General features: G+C 46.0%; 1 protein-coding gene across 1 annotated transcript in view; it reads left to right on the top strand.

Annotated features, from left to right (window-relative positions):
- Window positions 1–22,594, top strand: part of LOC102260525 (chromosome unknown open reading frame, human C9orf3) — a 333,222-nt gene that overhangs the window by 218,720 nt on the left and 91,908 nt on the right. The window contains exons 9-11 of the mRNA XM_014545703.1: window positions 745–852; window positions 9,429–9,472; window positions 18,790–18,850. Coding sequence (XP_014401189.1) covers window positions 745–852; window positions 9,429–9,472; window positions 18,790–18,850 — 213 coding nt within the window. The remainder of the gene's footprint in view (window positions 1–744; window positions 853–9,428; window positions 9,473–18,789; window positions 18,851–22,594) is intronic.

Raw genomic sequence — 22,594 nt, forward strand, 5'->3', positions numbered from 1 at the left:
TGGCTGCCGCAGTGAGTGTCATAGCCACTGGTCATTCTGATCATCCTGGTCGTTCTACCATTCCAGTTGCTGGGCTTTTATATATATAGATATGCATAACCCATAGACACAGACAATAGTGCTTTGAAGGCCTGGGGAGGGGGTGAGATCTGGGTGGAGGAGGTCAATGAGGGGGAAAAAGAGGGACATCTATAATGCTTTCAACAATAAACATAAATTTAAAATCCTATATAATAAAAGCATAATATGCAAATCGACCAAACAGCTGAACAGCAGAATGACCACCCGGACAACCATCCGGGACCACACTATGACACCCACTGGCGCCAAGCCAGCCAAGGTGGGTGCAATGCGATTGGTCAGGGACCAGGCCATTGCCCCATGACCGCCTCGCAGAGGGAGGCCCAGGCCACTGACCAGCTGGCTGCAGCAGGTAGGCGGGGCCTCCCTCTGCGAGGGAAGCCCAGGTCCTGGGTGCTGGCAGCCAGAGGAAAGCCCAGGTCCTGGGTCCTGGGTGCCAGAGGCAAGCCGATGCCAGCAGCCCGGGGGAAGGAAGGCCTACTCTTGCACGAATTTCATGCATCGTGCCTCTAGTAAAGAATATAAAGGGCAGCCTGGAACACATCACATGGGACATTCTAGATATGCATAAAGCGCTGGTGGGTAAGTTAGGGTTGACTGTGTAAGCATTTTTCCGATTAATCCATGATAGGCATCTTTTTTCTTCTACTTCCTTTTTTCCAGGGTTATTTCCTTCTCCGGTTCCTTGCCAGAAGACTTGGAGATGACACCTATTTTTCCTTTTTAAGAAAATTTGTGCATACATTTCATGGGCAGCTGATTCTTTCCCAGGTAATATATGAGTACTTGTGAGTCTGTGGGGATGTGGTATGTGGGGAATAGGTTATATGAGTATTAAAAAGTGGGGGAAAGATTTATGATTTAATGCAATAGGAAAAATAGGAAGTTAATGAAGTGGACATAGGAAAGTGTTGTTTTAGGGAGGGTGATCCCCCTGTAGTTTTGGGACCATCTGAGACCCAAAGCTGTCCTGTGCAGGGATGTAGATAGTTGAATCTTAAGTGATCTTAAGAACAGAAGCAAAAAAAGCAGTCCTGCTGTTCCTCTACCTGCAGTGATCTTTGCAGGGTTGGCTCCTTCTTATCCTTTTGTCTCAGCTCAAATGCCACACACTCAGAGTCACCCCAGCTAATCAGATCTGCATCCACCCTGCTAATCTCTACCCTTTGCCTTTTCATTGCCTTCATTGTCATTGCCATTAATTATCATTTTATTTGAGGCCCGGTGCACGAATTTGTGCATGGGTGGGGTCCCTCAGCCTGGCCGGCAATTCGGGGCCGATCAGGGCCATGGGAGGTTGGCTGGTGGGGGCAGGGGCTGTGGGAGGTTGACCAGCTGGCCAGGGGGAGAGGCCACGGGAGGTTGGCCGGCTGCCTTGATCAGGGCCAGCCAGCTGAGGGGGGCAGGGGGGGGCGGGACCGCAGGAGGTTGGCTGTGGAGCGCACTGACCACCAGGGGGCAGCTCCCTGGTGGTCAGTGCATGTCATAGCAACCGGTCGACCGGTTGTTCGGTTGCTTAGGCTTTTATATATATAGATTTTTCATTTAAGATCACTTGGGTTTTTTTTCTTTCTCCTCCATTCTATGTATAAGCTCATGAAGGCCAGACCATGCTCTTTATTTGATCAATACTTAATACATGATTGACAAACAGTATGTGCACCAAATATATTTGATAAACTGAGAGATTGACAAGATACACTGAAATATTCAGACAGCCTGACCTCAAAACTATCAGAGAAAGACTTTCTGTTTACATGGGTGTGGGGCCAAGCTGCACATAGGAGTAAGCAAGTTAACAAACAGGGATTGACTCTGGAAGCCGTGCTTGTAGCAGGCACCAAAACCTGCGGGGGCAAACTCCACTTTTTTGGGTTTTTTAAATCTTTTTTTATATTTTATTTCCTATTTTATTTCTTTCTTCTTTTTTTTCCTTTCATATCTCTTATTTCTCTCTTTCCTTTACTTATTCTATTTTTTCTCTTTTCTTTTTTTATTCTTTTTGCCATTTTTCTTTTCCTATTCTATATTTTATTTTATTTATTATTATTACTTTTTTTATGTGTGTGCCTCCCACCTGGTCATGCTCATTCAGCTTTATGGTACAATGGGGCCATCCACTTGTGACCCAAGGCCAGCTATTCCCTGGAGAGCAAGCAGGTGGTGTCCCTCTCCTACAACCTTGTGACCCTCATGCTCAACCTGCTCATCTACAGCTTTCAGAACAAGTAGGTGAGGTGTGTCTTCAAAGAAGAGGGACCTATACTCTATGGCATCTCCAGTGATTCCAAAACTGTTTATCTAGTCCTCTGCTGGACACCCCTGCCGGGGGGGGCGGGAGGAGTGGCAGGTAGGAGGTGTCTTTTGTGCTTCAATATGGAGGACCTGAATTCTTTCTGATCCTCTTCTGGTGATTTCCTGTTTTTGTTTTAATATATTTTTATTGATTTCAGAGAGGAAGGGAGAGGGAGAGAGAGAGAGAAACATTAGTAATGAGAGAGAATCATCAATTGTCTGCCTCCTACACACCCTACACTGGGGATCCAGCCCGCAACCCAGGCATAAGCCTGGACTGGGAATCAAACCGCAACCTCCTGGTTCATAGGATGACACTCAACCACTGAGCCACGCCGGCCGGGTGGATTCCCTATTTTGAAAATGGCACCAACATCCCTAATGACTGCCTTGAATTCAGCCATCCTCCAGGCTTATTATTTTTTCTTTTAATTTTTTTATTCCTTCTTTCTATTCATGTTCTTGTTCTTTTTGCCTCTTGTCTTTTATTATTCCTTCTTTGCCTCTTTTTTTCTCTTTTTATTCTTTTTTTCTGTTGTTGTTTTTGTTAGTGGTGGGTTGCTTTTTTTTTCCATGTTGTTTTTTGCTTTGTTTTGTTGTGTTTTATTTTGTTTTGTTCTGTCAGCACCTGTGCAACAGTTTGCATGGCATGGTTGGGGTTGAGTCTCACAGGCAGCCAGCCCAAGGGCCGAGCCTACCTACAAATGGGGCAACAGGTGTCAAGACCCAATTAGAACTGGAGTGCAAACATAACCCACACAAGGGACATTCCTACACTCAGCTCAAGAGATCAAGGAGACTACACCACTGTGTCTTTGAGAACACCCACTACAGGAGGCCACCCTACCAAGCCTGGGAGTCATAGCAATTCTATCTAATACATAGAAACAAATAAAAATGGGAAAACAAAGAAACAGGCCCCAAATGAAAGAACAGGAGGAATCTTCAGGAAAAAAAGCTAAATAAGATGGAGGTAAGCAATTTATCAGAAAAAAAGTTCAAAGTAATGTTTTTAAGAATGCTCAGCAGCATGAAAAAGGACATAGAAACCATGAAAAACAACTAGTTGGAAATAAAAAATAACATATCTGAATTAAAGAATACAGTGGAAGGAGTGAACAGTAGGTTAGATGAAGCAGAGTATGAAATCAGCAAATTAGAAGATAAGAAGATAAGATAGAAAAAAATCAGTCAATCAGAGCAACAAAAAGAAAAAATAATTGATAGCCCTAGCTAGTTTGGCTCAGTGGATAGAGTGTTGGCCTGCAGATGGAAGGGTTCTGGGTTCAATTCCAGTCCAGGGCACATATCTCGGTTTCAGGCTCCTCCCCGGCCTGGGCCCTGGTTGGAGCTCGTGCAGGAGGCAACTAATCTCTCACATCGATGCTTCTCTCTGTTTATCCTTTCCACTTCCACTCTTTCTAAAAATCGATGGAAAAATATCCTCAGGTGAAGATTAAATAATAATAATTTTTTAAAATTATAAAATAAATAAATAAATAAAAAGCATGAGGATAGTTTAAGGGAACTTTGGGACAATATGAAAAGTAACAACATCTGTATCATAGGGGTACAAGAGGGAGAAGAAAGTGAGCAGAGATAGAGAACTTGTTTGAAGAAATAATGACAGAAAACTTCCTTAACCTGGTGAAGGGAAAAGTCACACATGTTCAGAAACCACAGAGAGTCTCAATCAAGGTTAACTCAAAGATACCCACACCAAGACACATCATAGTTAAAATGGCAAAGGTTAAAGACAAAGAGAGAATCTCTTTGTCTTTCAAAGGCAGCAAGAAGGAGATAGTCGGTTACCTACAAAGGAGCTCCCACAAGGATGTCTGTCAGCTGATTTCTCAACAGAAACACTACAGGCCAAAAGGAAAAGGTATGAAATATTCAAAGTAATGAAAGACAAAGATCTGAAACCAAGACTGCTCTATTCAGCAAGGCTATCATTTTTTTTAAGAACCAGAATTGTAAGAACTGTTAAAGAGACAGATGTAAGAAGAAGAAAGAGAGAAATAGAGAAACATAGGCATAAAGAATAAAAATGGCAATAAATAAATACCTATCAATAACAACCTTAAATGTAAGTGGATTAAATGCTCCAGTCAAAAGTCATAGGGTAGCTGGATGGATAAGAAAACATAAACCATATATATGCTGTTTACAAGAGACCCACCTCAGAACAAAAGACTCATAAAGGCTGAAAGTGAAGGGATAGCAAAAAATATTTCATGCAAATGAAAATAAAGGCTGGGTATTAATACTCATATTTGACAAAATGAACTTTAAAACAAAGGCCATAAAAGAGACAAAGAAAGTCACTACATATATATAAAAAGCATATATATGGTGGATTTTAAGGGAGAGATTGACAGCAATACAGTCATAGTAGGGGTCTTTAATACCCACTGACATCACTGGATAGATCTTCCAGACAAAAAATCAACAAGGAAACAGCAACCTTAAATGACACTAGATCAAGTGGATTTAATTGATATTTACAGAACATTTCATCCCAAAGCTACAGAATATATATTCTTCTCAAGTGCACATGGAACATTCTCAAAGATAGAACATATGTTAGAACACAAAATAGTCTTTACAAGTTCAAGAAGATTGAAATCATATCAAACATCTTCACCTTAGCTGGTTTGGCTCAGTGGATATAGCGTTGGTCTGTGGACTGAAGAGTCCCAGGTTTGATTTCAGCCAAGGGCACATGCCTGGGTTGCATTCTCAATCCCTAGTGGGGGCGGGGGAAGTGTTCAGGAGGCAGCCAATCAATGATTCTCTCTCATCATTGATGTTTCTATCTCTCTCTCCCTCCCCGTTCCTTCTAAAATCAATAAAAATATATTTTAAACACACACACACACAACAAACATCTTCTTGGATCACAATGGCATGAAACTAGAAATAAACTATAATAAAAACATTCAAACCCATGGAGGCTAAATAGCATGTTATTAAATAATGAATGGGTTACCAATGATATTAAGGAAGAAATAAAAATCTGTACGACATTGAAGAAAGAAATAGAGGAAGATACAAACAAGTGGAAGCATACACCATGTTCATAGATTCGAAGAATTAGCGTCATTAAAATGTTCATATACTCATCATTCTATAGATTCAACACAATTCCTATTAAAATACCAATGGCATATTTCATAGATCTAGAACAAATATTCCAAAAATTGATATGGAAACAAAAAAGACCCCAGTTAGCCTCAGAAATCTTAAGAAGAACAAAGTTGGAGCAATCACAACACCAGATATCAAACGATACTATAAAGCCATTGTAATCAAAACAGCCTGGCATTGCCTTGGCTGGTTTTGCTCAGTGGATAGTGTCGCCTGCCAACCAAAGGGTCCCAGGCTCAATTCCAGTCAAGGGCATGAGCGTTGGTTGTAGGCTTGATCCCCAGCCCTGGTCGGGATGTGTGTGGAGAGCAAGCAATTAATGTGTCTCCCTCACATCGATGTTTCTCTCTCTGTCTCTCCCCCTCCCTTCCACTCTCTCTAATAAGCAATGAAAAAATATCCTCGGTGAGGATTAAAAAAAAAAACAACACAAAAAAAACAGCCTGGTACTAGCATAAGAACTGGCATATAGGTCAATGGAACAGAACAAAGAGCCTAGAAATCAACCCATGTCATTATGGTCAGATAATATTTGACAAAGGAGGCAAGAGCATCAATGGAGCAAAGACAGTCTCTTCAATATATTGTGTTGGGAAAATTGGACAAGTACATGCAAAAAAAATAATGAAACTAGACAATCAACGTACACCATACACAAGAATAAACTCAAAATGGATAAAAGACTTAAATGTAAGCCACGAAACCATAAAAATCCTGGAAGAAAACATAGGCAGTAAAACTTTAGACATATTATGTAGCAGATATATTTTTGTGGATATATCTCCTAGGGCAAGAGAAACAAAGGAAAAAATAAACAGATGTGACTACATCAAACTACAAAGCTTCTGAACAGCAAAAGAAACCACCATCAAAATGAAAAAGGAACCCACTGTATGGGAGAACATATTTGCCAATGATACATCTGATAAGGGGTTAATATCCAAAATGTATAAAGAATTTATACAATTCAACACCCGGGAGACAAACAATCCAATTAAAAAGTGGGCAAAGGATCTGAATAGATACTTCTCCAAAGAGGACATACAGATAGATGGCCAATATGTATATGAAAAAATGCTCAACATCAGTAATCATCAGAGATGCAAATTGAAACTATAATAAGATATCAATCACTTCATACCAGCCAGAGTGGCTACCATCAATAAATCAGCAACAAGCGCTGGTGAGGATGTGAAGAAATGGGAACCCTCCTGCACTGCTGGTGGGAATGCAGGTGGTGCAGCCACTGTGGAAGACAGTATGGAGTCTCCTCAAAAAATTAAAAATGGAACTGCCCTTTGACCCAGTGAATTCACTTCTGGGAATATATCCTAACAATCCCAAAACACCAATCAGAAAGAATATATGCATAGCAGCATTATTTGCAATAGCCAAGGTCTGGAAACTGCCCAAGTGTCCATCAGTAGCTGAGTAGATAGAAAAGCAGTGGACATAATGGAATACTATGCGACTGTAAAAAAGAAGAAGTAACTCTTGCTCTTTGCAACAGCATGGAGGTACCTGGAGATTATTATGCTAAGTGAAATAAGCCAGTCAGAGAAAGACAGATATCACATGATTTCACTTATATGTGGAATCTAATGAACAAAATAAATTGACTAACAAAATAGGAAAAATAAATTGACAAACAAAATAGAATACAAAAATTTCCTGTATTCACTGAAAATTCTGGAACATTGTTCTCTGCAGTCCTGTAAATAAAGATCCAGTTGTAACTGGAAAATGCAAAAGGACAGAATTAAGGTTAACTCTGTATTTCCTGCTTCTCAAGCAATTAAATTCTCCCCCTTGCCATTGAATTAATGTAATTCCCCCCACACACACACACATATAAATGAGCATACATTACTGGACAAATATGAGATAAGTTGATATGGGCTCTAAGGAGATAATGAAGTGAAATTAGTAAGAAATTATACTTACCGTACTTGGATTTTTAGGAAGCAAGAATACTGCCATTCAACCAGTGAAATACCTGCATTGTAACCTATTAATAAGTCAGTTGTGATAAATTAATTTCTAATTCAACATTTATACAAAATAATTATTACAGTAAAGATAATGACTTAAAGAACCTCAAGCAAAAGTAATTCTTCACATTCTAAATATTGCTCTTGCTTTCTTTGGTGTTTCCTCCATGTACTGCATCCACTGCAGGTGCAAGGAGGGACTTCAGATGTGAGGGGTCATTGTATTTGGGCTTGTCCCCTTCCATTTGCCTGCATGATCCATGCTTTTAATATTAGTTGATATTCTTTGTATCATTTATTTTGGGTGAAGCAAAATACACAAGTGAAGTCTTAGAAGGAGAACGGGATTTGCAAGAAATAAATTTTTCATTACTGCCCTTAATAGGGAGTCTTTGCCTCTGGGAGAAATGGACCTACTACGCACCCATAAACTCATAGAAAGGGCTGGCAGGCTTCGCCAATGTGCGATGGCTTTGCCTCATGTGTTGATAGAAGAAGAACACCTTGTCATACAAATTGTTTGCAGATTTCCAGTCCTCCGTGCTTCCATCTGTTTGTAATCCCAGGGTCTGACCTGCTGCTTCCATCTCACATTCTGAGTTAAATGGGTCTCATCAGAGCCTGCACTACCAGGATCTGTAGGCTGAGGGGGTGTGGGGGCGGGGCTTCCATCCAGGGATGTTCATTTGGCAGTTCCATAGCTGGTCATCTGAGCTCTTGCAAGGACCTGCTTTACAAGATTGTCAGTTTATTCAAAGAAAAACTTCAAGTATAGATCCCAAAAACGTTACAGGTTGTTCTTGTTTGCTGCATGTTCTATATTTTTTCCGAAGTGTATCTTGTCAAATCTTCAGATGGTAGGAGGTTTAATTTAGCAAGTAAAAATGCACAACACCAGGTTAAATTTGCATTTCAGATAAACAGCAAATACTCTTTTAGTGTAAGGATGCCTCCAATTTAACTGGGCACCCAGTATTGTATCTGACAAACCTAGTTGAGGCCAAATCAAGATTCTAGAATTAGATAGACTGACATGGTTGGTCACAATATTCAAGGTGCAAATTAAATATAAATGATATTGAACATTCATATGTGATTTTTTTAGGCCTTATGGTATTGTGGTTATGTTTTAAAAGAGTCCTTATATTTCAGAGCAATTTACTGAAACATTGATTGGTGAAATTATGTAATGTTTGGGGTTCGCTTCTAAATAATACAAGAGGCAGATAAGTGGATGGGGCATATTGGCTGTGGGTTGATGGGTACATGAAGGTTAATTATACTCTTTTGTCTTCTTTTGAATGCGTTTGAAATTTTCCATAGTAGAGGAAACAATGAGTGTGTGTAAGTCATGTCTTTAGGTTTAAAAAATTTATTATTGAAACATCCTAGGTGTCAGTGGCACTAGGAGAGGCTGCAGGCGGAGCCAGGGAACCGGAACCATTCTGGCTGTAGCCGCTTGGTTCCTCCCCGGGGACGGCCGGGGATAGTCATGTCTTGAGCTCTGTCATTATCTTTCCAAAGAGCAAAGCAAGAAAGTTGCAAGTCACTCACCAGCCTCTCGGCGCTGAGGTCGTTCAGTCCGTAACAGGGCTCGTGACGGGGACTCGGTTAGTTGGGGGACAGAGCTTTATGGGGGACAGCCTTTTGAAAATACATAGTTGAGACATGAAATGAAATCAACTGTTGCTTTAGGTCAAAATAACAAACACTACATTTTTCAATTTGTTTGTGGTTTTCACAAAACAAATCTCTTTACCTGATTGGACTGAAGCGCCGTAATTAATACATCGGGCGCAATGTCCAATGATCCAGCACGGGCCCAGCTTCGCGAGCAGGTGAGCTGCCGGCAGCCGGGGGCAGTGACACATCGATGGACATTTTTCATGGTTTGCTTTTTTCTTATTCCAGGATTTCCTTCAAATGCTGTTGGAGAACATCCCAGAAGAAAAAAGGTGAGGACCAACTTAGGAATTAAGAGCCTCGTTTTACTTTTAATGTTAAAAACGACCCTGCCATTGCCTGGCTTACTAAGCTGAGGAAGTTCAGTCTTCCTCTCTTAATAGAGGCAAGGACCTGGCCCAGCCAGCAGGAGTCCTGGGAGCATCAGCCAAACTTAGAAATGGGCTCATGTGAATAGTGGGAGCTAGTGGGCACAGGGATTCCCCAGAGTTGGGCCCCCCCCCCCCCCCCCCCCCCCCCGCCCCAGCCAAGTGGTGTATGAGGCAAGTCAAGGACACAGTGTGGCCTCAGCTGCTGTGGAAAGAGTGGCAGAGAGGACGGTCCTAAAGCCCCGGGGGCTGTATAGAACATGGCTCCATACGAGGAAACACTGTTCAGTTGAAGGTGAAAGGTGGGGTAGTAACCAAAGCCTGGGATTTGAAGTCGGGCTCTTCAAGGTTCTAACCCGGCTCTGCCCCTTCCCTCATATAACATTCGGATCAGGTCACTTCGTCCCTCCAAATTCCTGTTTTCTACCCTCTGGCAGGCTTTCCCGGAGGATCAAAGGGGATAACACATGAAAAGTAGGTGCTCAATTAATGATGGATGTAGTTAGAACAATAACAGCTCTGTGCACCAGGCACTTTCGGGATCTGCTTACAGGAGATCATTGGCTCCTCATTACAGCACTCCGCCTCCGCTGCTGCCGCCACCTCCTCCTTTTTCTCTTTCTTCATCGTCATCATGATTATTTTAAGCCAATACTTCATGGGAGGTTACTGTTTGCAGGCGCTCAGTTAATCCTCCGAACATTGCTAGCTGGGGCGTTGTGTTTTATTCCTGTTTTACCGGAGGCCTGAGGTGCCGAGGGCTGAGTGACCAGCCAGGGCGTCACAGCTCCATGTGGCAGGTGGGCCCTGCTCCCAGGAGGCCTGGCTCTGGAACCTCTGCTCTTATCCACAGTGTCCCACATGAAGAAACTGAGGCTCCCAGAGGCGGAGTAACTTAAAGATCCCTAGTGAGCAGGGGAGTGAGCCCGGTTCGGAGTGAGGCTGTCTGGGCCTCGCCCATGCTCTTTGCAATGCAAGCTCGCTCTGGAAAGAGGGAGACCTCGTCCTGGGAGGGGCCCAGTTTTAGTCTAGCTGACCTCCTACGGGGGTTCCAGGGGGTTTAAGACCTACAGCAAAGTCTGGATTAGATTCATTCCAACCCTTTCTTTCTAATTTCCTATCTTAATTTGGGCACTAAAAGCGAATACCCTGAAACATAATTTCTAATAGCAAAATTGGTATTGAAACATTAAAGGGGGCATCTTGGGAAATTAACATTTCTTTCAAGAAGAGCCAATATTACTCTCCTTCCTGACCCACAGTTTTAGCCATGATTTTATGCTCGGAGGAGATTTCCAAATGTGGAGACGAATCCCTGTGCACAGACATTGACTTGGACCCAGGCGAGGCCAGACACCTCCATGTCGACCGCCTGCCTGTAGGCCGCCCGATGTGGGGGTCGTGAGGGTCAGGTGTCAGGACTTGTGCTGCCAGGAGGTGACATGAAGTTCAGGGAGGATCTGGGGGCCATGAGGGCGTGGAGAGTTGTTCATCTTCTGCCGTCTACCTCCAATTCTTGCTTCAACAGTTAGAAATGTTATTGTTATGCTTTTTTTTTTTTCAATCAGATGGGAACTCACACATAACACAAATTAGTGCATCATACAGAATTAACATAGCCATATTGTTTGTTAAATTCCTTAATGTACCTCTTTCTGCTCCTGCCTTTGATGCTGAAGGAAGTCTTATCCAGGGAGAGTGCATGGGCTGCAGTCATTGGCTTTTCCAGGAGGCCGCTCGAAGGAGGTGTGGCTTGTTTGGGAAGGTCTGAAACAGTTCGGATTTACCATCTTTTATTTTTAAACAGAAATGTGGGTTTTTGTCATGCAAAAATCACATCAGAGGTGGTCATTATTCCTAAGGCCAAGAACAATAGTTTACCTGCAATATTTTTCCCTTTTTCTTGTATACCTGCCTGGAATAACTTTCCAGGTCCTCTGATAGGATGGAGTGCTTTCCCTACGAACTAACACCGAATGAAACAAGAAGAAAACTAATAGAAATTGTGCATTACCTCTTGTCACCAAAGTCTGTTTCTGAGCAATGACTCTGCATTCTTTCAGAACTTCTTAGGGCACAATTATAGTCATTTTAATGGACGCAACGAAGTGCCTTATTAGTTGGGGAAGTCTTTCTTTGTATCCTCTTCCTAATAAGGGTATGGAGTTCACTTGGACGGCCCTGAGCCTGCTGGTTCTGGGGGACCCGGATATTATCATTGTGAATATGTATGGAGGTGACACACTGTGGGCCCACAAAGAGGCCTTTGTCATGATGTGGAAGCTACGAGCAGCATCTCTGTGTGACAGTGGCCAGCGGCACCCACCTCCTTCCCCTCTGGGGGGATGCCTCTCCAGGGAGGATCATGTTCTGGCCAACAGGTTTAAGGTTCTTTTAAAAATTCTCCTTAAAAGTTAAGGCAGCTTCTTTCCTACAGTGTCCTGGAATACTTTTTGAAACTCAACCATCTTTCCTGCTAACCTCAGAATCAAATTCAGCTATTGAAACAGACCGTCTACCCTTTTACCTGTGCAGCATATTGTACCAATTTTATCTACTTCTCCCAAGCATATGAAGGCCCCACGCCTGCCCCTGAGCCCCTAATCGTTGGCCTTACTGCAAAACGATTCTCAGGCGCATCTGTTGGGCACATGAGCCGTTCTGTAGGGCAAGGGTTTTCAGATCAGACCCGCAGTCAGGGTTCAGGGGCTGTCATGCTGTTTTTGCATTGTTCTCTTGCTTCAGTTAATTTAACATTCTCTATTGAGCACCTTTCCTACCGGGTAGGGTGCTAGGCTGGACACAGGGAGCAGAAAGGAATAAATCCCATGCCCCGACCCCAGGGAGCTCCTAGTTGAGCTGCAGGCATACCCGAAGCAGAGCACTGGGACTCCGTGTGGGAAGTGCTCTGGGGAGCTTCCCAGTCCTGGGTGCACAGAGAAAGGGCTCATCAGCCCTCGCCTCCAGCCTCCAGGCAAAGAAGTACCACTGGAGGTTTTAGGTAGGGGAGTGCCACCAGCAGATTGGAGAGGTACTCTGGGGTGGGGGCAGCATGGGAGACAGATGGACTTAGGAGAACTAGAAGTCAGGAGACCAATTAGACCAGTACAGCAGTTCGCTGGAGAGATCTAGAGCTGGAACGAGGGCAGGGATGCTGGCGGTGGCAGTGTAACGGGCAATCAGAGAGATTCCGGAGATGAGACTTGGAGATGGGCTGTGGGGTTGAATGGAGGCCTCCAGCATGAAGTTGGCCTTTCCTTCTGGCCGCTCAGTCACTGAAGTTGCACTGGAAATACCGGGGCCCTGTTTAGTCTGGGGAGTCGGTGTGGCGCAGAGGGGATGGGAGGGGCAGTGTTTGGAAGTGGAAGCAGGAGATAAAGAGTTGTGTTTTAGACATTGTCAGTGAGAGGTTTCTGTTTAAAAGATGATATTTAAGAGACTAAGGGAAGGAAAGGCTGGAAGTGCTTGGAAGGAAATGGGGACAAATCCGGGGCCCTGGCCTGCCTGGCGAAAGCTCACTCCTATGGTATCGACAGCAACCAGTTCTTTCTTTGCTCGTCAATGACTGGGTCTGTGTGTGCGTGTTCATGTGTTAGTTTCATTCAGTGCTTTTCCTCCCCCTCGGGGCTGGGCGTACTTGTTTTATAAATGTTAAGTCAGCAACCTGCATTGTACACCCCAGCACCAACTGCTTGTTTTGATCAAGAAAGTAAATAACTGTGTAAAGTTGAGATGTGCACTAGTTCCAGAACAAGAGCACTTTCCGATCCAGACCGAGCACTGAAGGCCCAAAGCTCGCCTCCGTCTAGTACCCGAGCTCCCAAGGTCTTTCCATCCATCCTTCAGCTCAAGTGGCAGCTGGGCCATGCGCTTTCCTTAAAGATGGGGATAGAACATGACCTTTAGAATCCCACGAGGCAGAAGATGGGAGTAAAGAGTGAAATGTCAGTAAAGACATTTCTCCTGATCAACACGACATTGATAGGAACAAGCAGCAGATGTGGCTGATACTCCACCCTCAGAAATAGCTGAGCGAGCAGTGCGGCATGCGCCATGCCGTTCCCACGCAAGCCTGGTCTATTTCCTTGTACTTTAACGTCACAAAGAGACAAGCAATTGCTCACTTTGTGGCTTCCAACCAACATCTTGCCAGGACTTCTGACATATTCTCTCCCTTGCTGCAGTAACCACGTGTGAACACATTCATAGCTCACAGGGACTGGAGACAGACCCCTGCAGTGCCATCGCCTTCCGGGACATAGGATTCCGGAGAAGGCTATTCTCCAGCCAGAGGGTGGGCCCGCTAGCAGATGTGGCTGATACTCCACCCTCAGAAATCAGCTGAGCGAGCAGTGCGGCATGCGCCATGCCATTCCCACGCAAGCCTGGGTCTATTTCCTTGTACTTTAACATCACAAAGAGACAAGCAATTGCTCACTTTGTGGCTTCTAACCAACATCTTGCCAGGACTTCTGACATATTCTCCCCCCTGCTGCAGTAACCACGTGTGAACGCATTCATAGCTCACAGGGACTGGAGACAGACCCCTGCAGTGCCATCGCCTTCCGGGACATAGGAGTCCGGAGAAGGCTATTCTCCAGCCAGAGGGTGGGCCCGCTGCTGCTGTGGAGGCCCCGGAGGCCTCAGTCAGGAGGTGGAGTGCTGCTCACAGGCCCAGAGCTGGAAGGCATGCAGCGAGGGCCTGTGTGCTTGTAGCTATCTGTAGGAAATCAATTTCCATAGCGATCAGACATGCAGGAGAGTAATTTCCTGTAAGTCCTGGGTCCCGGTGAAGTGGAAATGCTCCTGCTCGTCTGTGGTGATGATTCAAGCCACATGACCTCAGGCGGAAACAGCCCCCAGGGCTCGGACTCTGAGTGTCTGGGTGAGAAAAGCCAACCTTTGGCTTCACCACTGCGGCAGATCCTTGTCCAGACCGAAAATTCACCCGCAGTCACGTCAGTAGTTGGGATCAAAACGCAAAAACTATGTAAGTGCGTTATTTTATTTTCCTCAAACACATCTTCCATTTCTTCCCTGAATATTGAACATTTTCACGCTGTGTCTCATAATTCCCGTGGGAGGTAAGGCCCCTTAGAGGACCTATAATTTTTTCTAGCAGCTGGAGTTCATGCTTTCATCTTCTTCTCCGAGTTTAAGACCTTCGTCCACGTCAGCAGTCCACAGGCAGGTGTGGGTGCGGGGTGATGTCTGCACGGATGTTGGGAGTCCAGAAACCCGTCTTGTCTTTAGCCTTTTGTCTGGGTTGACGTTGGCCACTCTTCTCATGCTTAGTTGCTCCATCTGCTAAAAAGCCACACCCAGTTGACACCCACTTCACAAGGATAATATGAAGAATGAAGTAATAATGGTTATAAGATGCTTCAAACCTTCCCAAAGGAAAGTGATCTGAAACTTCCCTCATAGGGGAGTGTCTTCTGCTCCTGCATGCAGCTGAATGATGAACCCTCCTGCCCTCACACCTTTGCCCCTCCCAAGAATTTCCCCATCTCTTCAGAACTCTAATCCAAGGGCAGGCAAACAGGGCACCTTCAGTGCAAGATGGAGGGGTCAGCGTTGTTTGGAGCAGGCTTGTCTGCACCATAAATCATAAAGCGATGCATCATGACACCTGGCAATAATATTGGTTTTGCACAGATATTAAATGAGATTTTTTTTTTTTAGTGTATGGTACATAGAAGATGTTCGATGAGCAATATTTTTAAAAATATTATTTATTTTTAAGTTACAGTTGATGTACAATATTATATTAGTTTCAGGTGATTAGACATTTATATAACTTACAAAGTGATCACCTCAATAAAATTAGTACCCATTTGACACCATATATAGCTATTACAATATTATTGACTATATTCCCTATGCTGTACTTTACATTACCATGTCTGTGCTGTAGCTACCAATTTGTACTTCCCAACCCCTTCACCTTTTCATCCATCCCCTCAACCCCCTCCAGCTGGCAACCATCAAAATGTTCTCTGTATCTATGAATCTGTTTCTGTTCTGCTTGTTTGTTTATTTCATTTTTTAGATTCCCCATATAAGTGAAATCATCTGGCATTTGTCTTTCTCTGTCTGACTTATTTCACTCAGCACAACACCCTCTAAGTCCATCCATGTTGTTGCAGATGACAAGATTTCATTTCTTTTTATAGCTGAATACTATTTCATTGTATATATGCACCATTTCTTTATCCAATCATCTGTTGATGGGCACTTAGGTTACTTTCATATCTTGGCTATCTATATAATAAAAGCCTAAGCAACTGTTATGGCGGAACAACCAGAATGACCAGTCGCTATGATGCACACTGACCACCAGGGGGCAGACGCTCAACTCAGGAGCCAAGATAGGCCATTTGTATGGAAAAGCCACAAGAAAGGGTTTGGGTGAGACTGCAAGTTGGGTGGGGCAGTGTGTCAGGGAATCACCAGGGTGGGGAGAACTATGTTAGCCAGGCTGATGGAGATGCAGGTATGATGCTTGTCTGCTGGCTCTGAGGGGAGGGTTCAGCAAAGGAACAATGGCTTCTGCCAGCACTTCTGTCCGGAATAAAACTGCACACCCCAGCTCTTGCCTTGATTCCAAGCAATTCAGTTCCTCGTTGCTTGTCCCTGGTGCCCCAGTGTTGGAGCTTAGAGTGAGTCTGTCAGCGAGTCAGTCCATGTGTGGGCCCTTTAAGAGGAACACCTGGGACTCCAGCAGCCCTCCATTTCACTCAGCCACAATCTCTGCTGGTTTTTACAGCCAGAAGTTATGGGGACTTCTCTTCCAGACACTGGAACCCTGGGCTGGAGAGCCTGATGTGGAGCTGGGAACCCTGGCTCCTCAGGGGGGACCTCTGCAGCTGAGATATCCTTCCCAATGTTTAACCATCACACGTGGGGGTGGGACCGGCCCATTCCATGTCCCCACCCCTCCTATTGATCTTGATGTGGCTGCTTCTGGATCTACGTAGTTATAGGACTCCTGTTCAGCTAGATTTCAGCGGTTCTGCACGATGGTTCTGTAATTTAGTCGTAATTTTGATATGGTTGTTGCAGGTTCTGAGTACTGCATTTACTAGTCTCTACGCTGACATCTTGATCAGATCAATAGTTATTCCTTTAGTACCCTTTGTTGGCAGTGACAGAGGAGTTTGTTCTGTTTTTAGTGCCACTGTATAATGGTATCTGTGCGTGCAGATACTGAACATGGCAAAGCAAAATGTGCCTTAATATTTTCCCACGAAATAACCTTCACAGTTGGCCTGGCCAGTTGTCCAGGTTGGAGACTGTAGGGCGGATTATACATGGGCGTAGACATGCTATGGAAAGTCACCCTGCAGAGAGTGACGGGGCCCACTGTTTGACTCCATCTTTCACCCCCCAGCAGGACTCGCCAGCGCCACCCTCCACTTTCATTCCCAGCATCTCACCTCCGTTTAGGTCCCTTCTCATCACCTCTCATTTGGACACACTCACAGCTTCCCCTTTGGCCTCCCTGCCTCCAGCCTCTTCTCCCTCAGTTAGTCTTCCTTGACTCTGTTCTGTTCATGCCATTCTGCAGCCTTGCTTCAGAGCCTCATCGATGGAGCCAAAGCCCGTGGCAGGACTTCAGGGCCCTCACAGGACGCCCGTGTCCTTTGTCACCTGATTCTGTGTGCCAGTCCAGCCGACTGTGGCTTTTCCTGCCTGTGCTCCCCTTCCATTTCTACTGGCGCAGCCATCCGCCGTGACGGTTGGAGCCTTGCCTTCTTTAAGAACATTTCCCTAACGCACCTCCTTCCAGCTGTCCCACCGTAAGCAGCCCTGGCCTCTCCACACACATGGGGCCCACGTCTCTCCACCAGCACAGGCAGCATTCTGACCCGTGTCCTGTGTCCCTGTCGGACAGCCTGGCCCTGGGCTCTCGCACCTCATCCTTCCACAGAGCCTTGTGCCGGGAGGCACCCGCCGAGTTTCTGCCACATGGAGAAAGCGCTGCCTGTGCTCACTTCTCCCCTGAGGACTGGGACCTCACTCCGTAATGGCATCCCAGCACTCGACTCCCCAGCCCCTCCCAGGACACCCCGAAAGAAGTGTCTTCGAGCTAAAGTTCCCCGAAGGAAATTTATGTCCCTGTCCTCTTTCGCCCTCCTCCCTGGGGGTGCTCGGCAGCTGTGTGCGGGCTTGCAGAACCCGTGGGAAATGGTGTGAAGTCGCTCCCCAGACTCCTCCTCTTCAGGATGTTTCATCCCAGTTCCCTTGCCCTCCACGTGGGTCTAATGTGTTTGCCTCTTTGATCATCACCCGTCTCTTTTCTACGTTGTTTCTAAACTCTCACCTTCCCTCCAGTTGAGGCAGGTTTAAGAATGCCATTTCCCCGGAGCCGCAGTCAGCCCCTTGCTACGAACGCATTTCCTGAGTATCCCTTGCAGGTTGGGTGACCAGAGCGTTGGGCCCCAGAGCTCCCGACACAGGAGTGTCCCTCTCCAGCTGGAAAGGCCGCAGATGAACGGCCCCTTGGAGAGGAGCACCAGGGAAGGCGGGGCAGGGGAGAATTGGGCCTTGCCTCTGAGCCAGGGCGGACGATGTAGAGGCTGCAGAACCTCCACAGCTGCTCAAGCGCTGGGGTAGGAACCAGGCCCCAACCAGTGACATGCCCTCCTGGGTGCCGGGTAAGGTGGCGGTGGTCTGCATTCATTCCCAACAAGGGCAGGCCTTCACTGAGCATCTTGTCTTCAATGGAAATTATAAAACGTATCTTGCCTAAGGGGAGGCGGCGGAGGCGGCGGCGGCGGCAGCATCTGCGCCTCCCTCCGCTCCCACAGTGATCATGCGTTCCTGCTCGTCCTCGCTAATTGTCACCGTGAAGTTCCAATTTCATTTGGACGCACCCAGTAGGCAGTGCTCAGGTTTCGTTTCGCCCCTCTGAGGAGGTGGTCGTGCCTGATGTGTCTGTGAACATGCCCGGGACCTGCACTGGCTCCCAGCCCGGCGTTCCTCCAAGGGCGGGAAAGGCCCGAGGTCGGCTGCTCAGGTTCAGGTTCATCCTCCACCGCAGACCACGTGGAGTGTGCGGGGCGCGCTGCGGGCGCTGTGGGCTGTGGCAGCGGCTCTTCCTCAGAGAACGGGCTTCTCTGACAGCCATGCTGTCCTGTGCCCGAATATTTGGAAAGACCCTCTGTCCTTAGTGCTCTATCTTCTAACCCTTTCCCTCTTGTTTTCTATTTGTAAAGGCTGGGTTTGTCTGTGGAAAGCATCTTCCGAGACTGGCTGGAGCGCCCGGGACTTCCCCAGGTGAGCCCGCCGCGCTTCCGGAGGGAGGAGAGAAGGGAGGTGCTTGCCTGTTAGAAATCGGAAAGAACCCGCACCCGAGGCGGAGTCTCCCATCCCTACGCCAGGAAGGCGATGGCCCGGCCTCTGCCCCAGGTGACACTGTCCCGAGGATGCTGCCCGCCCTGGGCCAAGGGGATGGGAGCGCCTGCCATGTGCGGTGCGGATTTTGGGTGGCGGTGGCGGCGCCGGGGTGGGTTTGCAGCTGGGGCTCCAGCTCTGTTCTTTGGATGTGGCCAGACAGTGAGCGGCCGCCGGCAGCTTTCTCTGACCCACTCCCCATGGCTTCTTCATCATGGTCTGCCCCTCCACTTCCTCCTCGAGCTGGACATCCCTTCCTCAGGCTGGCTTCGCACTCCAGTGACCGGCCAGATGCATTTCTGTCTTAGACACTGGGACCTGTCCCTATGAACTCCGTACTGTCTCCGAGCCTGGGCCAGCGCCGGCCCCTCCCAGGGGGGCATTCTGGGTGGGCTGGTCAGAGGACCCTGCAGGCCTGGAGCTCTCCCACCGGGCTGCCCACCATAGCATCCCCTGCACACCCCGCCCCCGGGTGGAAGTGGACCCCCACAGCAGAGAGAACCCTCCCTGGACCCGTTAGCCCCATTAGCCTGCTCGTTTCTGGTTTCATGGCTGGTATGTGAGCTTCCCTTTGGGAGTGTCTGAATGTCAATGAATGTCTGTGAACCATGAAATTAAGGAGCAGGAGGGGGTGTTCTCCATTACCTTCCACCCCTCCTCACATCTTTGTGCTGCTCCAGCACACGGGAATGTCGGCCACCAGCCGCCAGGAACTCATTCCTAGCAAAGTCGAATTGCCTTGGGCCACCTGTTAAAAGCTGTTTGTTTGGCCCAATCCTTCTGGAATCAAAAAGAGATTGAAATCCCGAGTCCTTAAAAGGCGAAACAAAGCAGGGGCGGGGAAGGCAGCACCTGGTCCTGGGAGGGCAGGGCTTTCAACTTGCACTGATTATAATGAGCCTCTGATTTCTAAGAAGGTACCTTCCGATCCAAGCTGCTCGCTGAGTACGAAAATCTCAGGGAAACAGGGTGAGGCCATCTGATCCTAAAAAGCCAGCCTGGCCCTTGTTTTAGTGGCGGGGGAGGGGGGAGGGCATCCCCTAGAGTCACTGCCAAGTGTGCCCAGGCGGGGCTGTTGCCAGGGTCTTGGACATTCTTAGCTGGGAAAAGTTGGGAGCTCAGAGAGCAGACTCCCAAATTTCCTGGATCCAAACAAGTCCGTGGAATTCGGCAGTTAGTCCCCAGGGAAGAGCTCAGAAAGAGGCCTTAGCCAGGGCCCAGCCTCGGGCTGTGGGGGGGCTGCCCTTCACTCTCAGGAGGCTCCCGATTTCCCCTGAAGAGGCTGAGGCCTGCCACCAGCAGGAGGTTTTGCTTTCCCTTAAAAGGGGGAAGGGTACCTGGAGAGGAGAGATTAGCCACTGAGCCACAGGTTCCTTCCAAAGGTCTAGGTGCATTAGTGACAGCTTATTGTGTAGACAAGAATCTCTGCTGTCAAAACACAGCCAGGTGCGGCGAGGCCAGCCCAGCTATAAATTGTCTTTAAGACCCAACTGGTATTTCCTTGGGTGCTTAACTGTTCAGTAAAAACAACAGCGTCCGGCAGGAAAGGGCCTGATTTAGTGCACTCTTCCCGCTGGTGAATGATCAGACGGCGCCTTTTCATCTCTGCCCGCTCTCTGCCCTCATTTGAATGGTTTATGGTGATTGCCTGCCCGCCTCCTTGAGCGCTCCTTCTCCTTTCCACGTCGGTGCAAGGCCCTGGAAGGCGGGGCCCTCTGGTTGCAGGAGCCTGGGGTGAATGGGACACCTTGTTCTTTGTCTCCATCACTGTGATATAAAGTTACGGGTGTCTGGGCCTGGAACGACAGCCGGAGCCCTGAAATCGCTCTGACGCTCTTTGTTCTCATTAAAAATTCCTGCCCCCCAGCAACTGAAGTCACTCGTGACAAAGGAGTCGCGTTCCACTGGTGAAGTTTTCATTCCGCGGGTTACAGTGGCTTTTTGTCTTCCTCAGGAGGGTGTGCCTTGCGGTTGGCCTTGATTTTCCTTTCTGGCCACATTGAATGGAAATCATTTTTAAAATGTGGAAATAGCTTCACCAGCAATAAAAAGTTAGCATGAGCCCCAAAGAAGTAAAAGAAATTGGATCCACACCTCCTCAAAGAGCACCCAACCCCATAACCTTTGGGTTTGCAAACAGATTAAAATTGATTCTACCATTGGTATTACAGATTATTTCCTTTCATGGCTTTTTTTTTCTGATTATAGAAGTATTACATATGTATTTTGGAATATAAAGAAGTTTGTAATAAAATAAAAATGACCCAGCGATAGTTTTTAAAATTAATCCTTTCAGTCCTTTTCCGATACGAATATGTAGTTTACCCTTTTCTTTGTCTCCCTTTTTAAAAATAAAAATAATATCTCCTCTGTAGCCAGTTCAAGCAGGAGCAAAATACACAGCGTCAAAGGCCTGGCCCTTCAGTCGCACCCACCAGAGGAAGCCACGCTGGTCACAGTTCGCATCTTCCTGCCACACGTGTCTGTGTCCGGGCTCCACAGCATGGAGGTGCATATTCAAAACACAATTGGAAGTCTTCACTTAAAAATACACCTGAAGCGAATGGTGTAGGGAAAACAGGACATGTATCTGTTCAGTTTTGGACCACATTCTTTTACCACATACAAAAATAAACTCATTTACATCAGTTTAAATGTAATGAGATTTAAATGTAAGACCTGAAACCATCAAACTCCCAGGAGAAAAAATAGGCAGTGAATTCTTCAACATTATTCCTGGCAAAAACTTTTGGGGCAAGGGCAACAAAAGAAAATAATAAACAAATGGGACTACATCAAACTAGAGAGTTTTTGCACAGCAAAGGAAACCATCAACAAAATGTAAAAACAACCCACTGAATGGGAGAAGATATTTGCCAATGATGCTTCTGGTAAGGGGTTAATATCCAAAATATATGAGGAACTTATACAACTTAACACTAATAAAAGCCCAATCCAATTTAAAAATGGGCAGAGGACCTGAATAGACACTTCTCCAAAGAAGACATACAGATGGCCATCAGACAAATGAAAAGATGCTCACTGTCACTAATCATGAGGGAAATGCAAATTAAAACCACAATGAGGTATCACCTCACACCTGTCAGAATGGCTGTCATCAATAAATCAACAAATAGCAAGTGCTGGCGAGAATGTGGAGAAAAAAGGGAACTCTCATGCACTGTTGATGGATTGTAAATTGTTGCAGCCACTGTAGAAAGCAGTATGGAAGTTCCTCAAATTATTAAAAATAAAGCTGCCATTTGATATAGCAATTCCACTTTTGGATATTATCCAAAGAAAACATAAGCACTAATTTTAAAAGATATATGTATCCCTATGTCCATTGCAACATTATTTATAATAGCCAAGATATGGCGGCAACCTAAGTGTCCATTGATAGATGAATGGATAAAGATATGGTGTATATGCAATGGAATATTAACTCAGCCATAAAATAGAATGAAGTCTTGCCATTTTTGACAACATGGATGGACATAGAGGGTATTGTGCTATAAAATAAGTCAGAAAGACAAATGCCACATGATTTCACTTATATGTGGAATCTAAAAAAACAAAACAAATGAATAAACAAATAAAACAGAAACAGACTCACAGAGAACTAAC

This window comes from Myotis brandtii, unplaced genomic scaffold (assembly GCF_000412655.1).
Source record: "Myotis brandtii unplaced genomic scaffold, ASM41265v1 scaffold419, whole genome shotgun sequence".
NCBI lineage: Eukaryota > Metazoa > Chordata > Mammalia > Chiroptera > Vespertilionidae > Myotis > Myotis brandtii.